This window comes from Phaethon lepturus, unplaced genomic scaffold, assembly GCF_000687285.1.
Source record: "Phaethon lepturus isolate BGI_N335 unplaced genomic scaffold, ASM68728v1 scaffold3012, whole genome shotgun sequence".
Lineage (NCBI taxonomy): Eukaryota > Metazoa > Chordata > Aves > Phaethontiformes > Phaethontidae > Phaethon > Phaethon lepturus.
Window position 1 is genome coordinate 70,388 of NW_010521118.1, and position 6,000 is coordinate 76,387.

General features: G+C 37.1%; 1 protein-coding gene across 1 annotated transcript in view; it reads left to right on the top strand.

The window, feature by feature from the left end:
• The window catches only part of MIPEP (mitochondrial intermediate peptidase), a gene marked incomplete at its 5' end in the record, with an annotated part of 74,614 nt that extends 69,163 nt beyond the window's left edge, over nt 1-5,451 (top strand). Inside the window, one exon of the mRNA XM_010281399.1 lies at nt 5,357-5,451. Within this exon, the coding sequence (XP_010279701.1) occupies nt 5,357-5,451 (95 nt within the window). The remainder of the gene's footprint in view (nt 1-5,356) is intronic.
• Between the last annotated feature and the right edge of the window lie 549 nt (nt 5,452-6,000).

The following is a 6,000-nucleotide window of genomic DNA, read 5'->3' on the forward strand; positions in this document are numbered from 1 at the left end:
AAAGACAGATTCCACTAAACTTAAAAGCTTGTTGACTTTACTCTTCTTCAGGGAAACGGTCCAGATTCTGTACTCACTAGTGCCATATTTCAAAAACCTTAAGTTCCGTAGGCTGTTATTTCAGGCATTTTTTTAATATAATGAAATGCGCTTCTACAAGTCTGACTTCTGGATGCACGTATGTAGCCTCACCTTTGAAGTGCTTCCGTATCTCATTGTGAAGTTAGCCATATTCATTGACTGCCTGATAACAGATAACTTCACAAGCACATTTCATTTATACAGTTTCTTTGTTATGATTTTCTTCTCAGAAGCTATCTATTGTCTGTCTTTTGTGTTTGGATATGACCCTAGCTTTTCATCTTTCTCCCACATGATTCCACAGATGTACTGATCAGGGAAGATAAAGGATCTGACCTGCCATCCAGTGGAGTTACTGACAAGATTCCTGTTTGGACTAGTCTTTAATTAGAAAACACAATATACTTTTGTTGTTTGTTTGTTTGGGTATCATTCTCTTGGCGTTTGTTTCATTTAAAGAAAAAAAAACCCACAAAGGCTTTATGAAACCTTTTTTAACGTTTTCTGAAGTGACTGCTTTTACCCCTTTGATAATTTCCAAAATACATAAATAGTCACAAATATGGATAGCATGAGCAATTAAAAAATGAGTGAACAAAGTTTTGTCCAGGAGGCTTGCTTTTTTTGTTGTTGTTGTTCCTTAGAGAGGAAATACAGTTTGAGAAGAACTTGATTCCTCTGTCATTTTGTGTTGGCCACATGGCTCTTTCAGACCCTCTCCTTCCCAGGACTACTTGGCTTTAGGTGTTTCGAATTCCTTTCAAGATATATAAGCCAGGTGTCCCTTCCAGGTCCAGTTGTGTGCTGGTTGCAGGTCTGAACAAGATTCAGCTGTGCACCATCCCTCCCTCTCTCCCTTGGCACTCCCTGACTGGAAAGAAACCCAGTTACATAGGCAGAAAGTGAATTGCAGTGTGAAAAGTAATGGGTTGGATGATCTGGGAACTGAGAGTATGGAACATAACCTGGAGTGCACTTCTGCTGCAGTTTCGATGCAGTCACATTGCCCTTTGGGTCTCTGAAGAAATCCTCGTGCAAAATACATGTGAAGTTGTGTTCCTGATTTGTTAATGCTGTATTAAATTGCAGACAGACATATTCAGTTGTGTGTACATGTGGTAATCAAACCAACGGAATCTGTAAATAAACACACATTTGCTCCAATGTAGTTTGAAAATTTGGTTTTCCATGCCTCAAATTGTACTTTGGAATAACTATGATTTGAAGAGGCTGTAAAAATCTTCAGATAATGATTGTATGTCTCTTTGAAAGTATAAAAAGTATGCATATATCGTAAAAGGTGATGTGAATGGCAACATATGTTAACACAAACTACATGGACACAAAATAATTAGTTTTCCAAAGGGGCAGAGGCCAAATTTTGCCACAGGCTTTATTCTTCTCCCAATTTTCAGTGATTGTAGGTTATAGCTAGCCATCTCTCAAAAGGGTGTGGTTAACCACACTGCTGTAATGTGAAAGAAAACTTCAAAGCGGAGGAGATAAGCTATGCAGTTGCCTTAGGCATGGGAGAGACTGAGCTGAAATAGGAGTTGGGCTGAATGTATAAAATGCACTCCTAGGTTTTAAAAGTGCAACCATCAGACCTTGTGGACATCTTACTAAATCATTTGGACTGAAGTGCTGAATACTTACAACATATCAAAGCTGATCTTGCTTTGATATATTTTAATGGAGTTTAAGGGGAGACATGACCATTCTTAACACATCTGTGTAGAGTAAGAGGTTAAAACACAGAAATACGGACTGTCGTGGTTTAGCCCCAGCCAGCAACCAAGCACCACGCAGCCGCTCACTCACTCCCCCACGGTGGGCCGGGGGGAGAATCGGCTGTAAAAATCTTCAGATAATGATTGTATGTCTCTTTGAAAGTATAAAAAGTATGCATATATCGTAAAAGGTGATGTGAATGGCAACATATGTTAACACAAACTACATGGACACAAAATAATTAGTTTTCCAAAGGGGCAGAGGCCAAATTTTGCCACAGGCTTTATTCTTCTCCCAATTTTCAGTGATTGTAGGTTATAGCTAGCCATCTCTCAAAAGGGTGTGGTTAACCACACTGCTGTAATGTGAAAGAAAACTTCAAAGCGGAGGAGATAAGCTATGCAGTTGCCTTAGGCATGGGAGAGACTGAGCTGAAATAGGAGTTGGGCTGAATGTACAAAATGCACTCCTAGGTTTTAAAAGTGCAACCATCAGACCTTGTGGACATCTTACTAAATCATTTGGACTGAAGTGCTGAATACTTACAACATATCAAAGCTGATCTTGCTTTGATATATTTTAATGGAGTTTAAGGGGAGACATGACCATTCTTAACACATCTGTGTAGAGTAAGAGGTTAAAACACAGAAATACCATCAGTGCCTAGTTCTTTTGGAGTTGTCTACTCTAAAATCTGTAGTTATTTATTTCATAAGGACATGATCATTTTACTACAGTAGGAGTTCTTCAGCAATGTTATTCGGTTACTCTTCATCTTTCCCTTGCAAAAGCAAATTCTGCTAGTGTCTGCTTTTGATGTCAGTGATGGGGAAATAGCAATGCAGTAGACCACTAATGCAAGAAATCTGAAATCTGTTTGTATTATCAAAAGTTGGAACTACTGGGTAGGGGGTCATTTGACATCACTATTGCCAGAACAATTTTGAATTCTCCTACATATTTAAAATAAATCATGTGGAGTCTAAATGAATGCAATTTGTAACAAATTTTGAGTGAGATTTGGTAACGCTGTATTCAGCTGCACTAAAATACATCCAACTGTACTGTAGTGAATTAGGTTTCTTTTATTTGTTTTGTAATATCCAGGGTTGGAATGTTTTTGTTATGATTTGCCATTTTTATGTAAGAGGGAAATTAAATCTACTTGAAGATTATCCCAGCATCAGTCTCTTCCCCCTAGTCATTATACTGTTAGCTTTTCTTCTTTTGCAACATATTGATAATCATAGTTTTAAGAATTGTCCGCAGCAGAATAAATGTTAGTGTGTCAAAAGAGTTGGCTAAACATTATCTGGGCTGGCTGTTTTTTTATAAAGTCAGTACTGGAAGGGGGTTTTTGTATTTTGGGGATTGGGGAGTGGTGGTTATGTCTACTGTGGCCATCTTTATCTGCTGTCTATGCCACATTAGTCATCCCATCATATTGATATCTGATAGAAAAGTGCATACTGGCTGTAGAAAAATGGTTCTTTTATAGAACCACATCTTGAAAACTGGAAGGAAGGAATAATTTCACCAACTTGAGATTTTTATACCTCAGCTAGTCATCTAGGTTTCCTTTCTGGGATACAGGGAAAAGTAGGTTCTTCATAGTCACAACTCATCTCATCATAAAGTAGACCTCTGAAAAAGGTCAGATGAGTGGCACCTATGAAAGTCTTCTTACTGTTTAGTCTCTAGAAATAGAGCCAGTTAGTTCAGATGTAAATGTCTGAAGCAAAATGAGGCCAAAAAAAGGCAAAATTAATTGCACTGTTGGGACTGGACTGTTCCATCTGAGTTTAAGATGAAGCTCCAGTACTCACGCCTGACAGTACATGTTCCAGTGGGTTGTCATCCATGTCACTTTCTTAAGGCATTCTCTCTACTTCTGAGAAAACTGCAGGAAAATTTTAAACTGCAGTTTAAACTGGAATTTTTACAAGGTTGTTAGGGAGCAAATAGGCATGTCTCCAGCCAGCCCACTCAGAAACCTGAGAGAGGGAGACTGCAAGAGGCCATGGCTCTTTGGGGAGGTTACATTAGTAGCTGGTATCTGAACCCATCTGTTTCTCAGCCCAGCATATAGCAACCCATTTTTCATTGTGAACTAGAAGTAGTTCAGTTCGGCAGTTTTACTAGCATTAGAGTAGATGACAAGTTTACCCAGTATTTGGAAATACTAATTCTGTTCTCTTTCATTTTGAAAATAGCTTGATGCAAACTTCATTTAACAGCATTTCAGTCAACCTATATATATTTGTTTTCCTTTTAGTGCTCAGAATTAATCTATTGGCAGTTTGTGTTTACCTTTGCAACATGTTTAAATCAGATTGAAATGGGATTCTCTGAGGTCTTAGCAAGAAATTTCTCTCTTGGTTGCTCACACAAAATTACCTCGAGCTGGTCTGTTTCCTAGTGTGTTTTGAATCATTGTGTTATAGTAAAAGATTCCGGTCTTTTAGCAGCATGCAATTATAATTTCTACTGAAAGCAAATATTGTTGAGGATGTGAAAGAATATAAAATTATGTTCAGTAGGTATGCCTATCAGAAAGGATAGAACAAGGTTATATTTACATTGGCAGTTGTCAGAAAGAACAGATCACTTCAAAGAAATACGAAGATTAAATTTTACATTATTTGGCAGCTACACTGTTTTTTTTTCTGGTACAAGTAATGGAGTAAATTTCCATATATAATCTTGAAAATGTTAATAACAGTGAAAAGACCAACATTAATGTAATGTTTAGTACAAAGAAACATCTGAAAAAAATTTACAGGATATATTCTCATGCTTTCTAAAAACTGGGATTCTGGGGAAGAAGGTATGAGATTTTTAGTTGGTCTGCTTATAGAATTACCTGACAAAGTACTTGAGTATGATTCTTCATTATGCTAATTTCCCTATCTGTTATTCTGTAGCCATATTCTACAGTTAACATAGGCACTAATTAAAATTCTTAAAACGTAAGTCTTAAAAATTCTGAAAAAGTCTTAAGTTCTTAACAGGTAAGGTAAAAAAGCAAAACTAAAACTGCAGTGCATTGAAAATGACACTGTCATGCATTGTGATACATTTTAGAGTTATCTGTACTCTAACTACTAAATTAAATGCTTTTAAGGTGTGTAACACTATGAGAAAATATGTTGTTTTTTTCTGGCTCTATCATACCTGGCACTCGGCAGATAAGGGTTGAAATACCCACTCAATCACTGATTTATTCCAGTCATTTGGAAATGACTGAGTCTATGGTTACACTGCTTTAAAATGAATATAATTCCCTGCTTAAGCAAGATTGTAATGATAAAAATCAGTTCACAGTTTTGAAACTTGTCAGTTCTGTGATAACATGTAACAGGTAGCTTGAAGAAATTAAATAATCCCTATACACTATAACTGCATTTATTTCTTGACAAAGAAACATGATAGCTGTTTCGGTCACATTGTGACATTAAAAGTGAGTTAGCAACAAAAATTATTACTGACAAAGCTTTCAAGGTCATAGTATTCTTGCTAAGAGCCTGTTGTCTTGGTTTTATAGGTATGCTTCAGAAATCACCTTCAGTTGAAGATTTTGTGGATGCCCTTGTTTCAGACTTAGACCAAGACTTCGAAACATTTATCATGGACTCGTGAAAACGTTCAACAGAACTGAATTCTTTTATGGAAGATTGCATACATCTTAATAATTGTGGATAAAATATTGTTGTGACTGGTTTTGCTTCTCGGTGAACACTTGTAAAAGTTGGAATATTCATGTTGATGGAACAGTAATAAATACTTTCATGGCACCACCTGGTTTCATTTATGAAGATGGTGGCTTTCCATTGCATGGGAGCTTAAGCATGAAATTTGAGAGAACAAATCCTCTAGCATGTACTGTTAGAGAATTTGATCTTGTAGGAACAGCTGGTTAAATGGGAATTGAACTCATCCTCAGGCGGAGTGGAGTGGTGTGGATGGTCTTTTGGCATGCACATTGGATTCAGTATTGGGACATACCTGTCAAATGTCATGACCCAGAACTGTTTGCATGGGTCTTTCTCACATGCTCATGGATATTCTTTAAACTTGTTTGACCCTGTTCTTTGCAGGAATTCTGCATTGGGAAGAAGCAAATTGTGTCTGCAACTGAGAGGGGAAATTGGAAAGAAAGATGAAGTGGAAAACTGGGAATTGTATTTG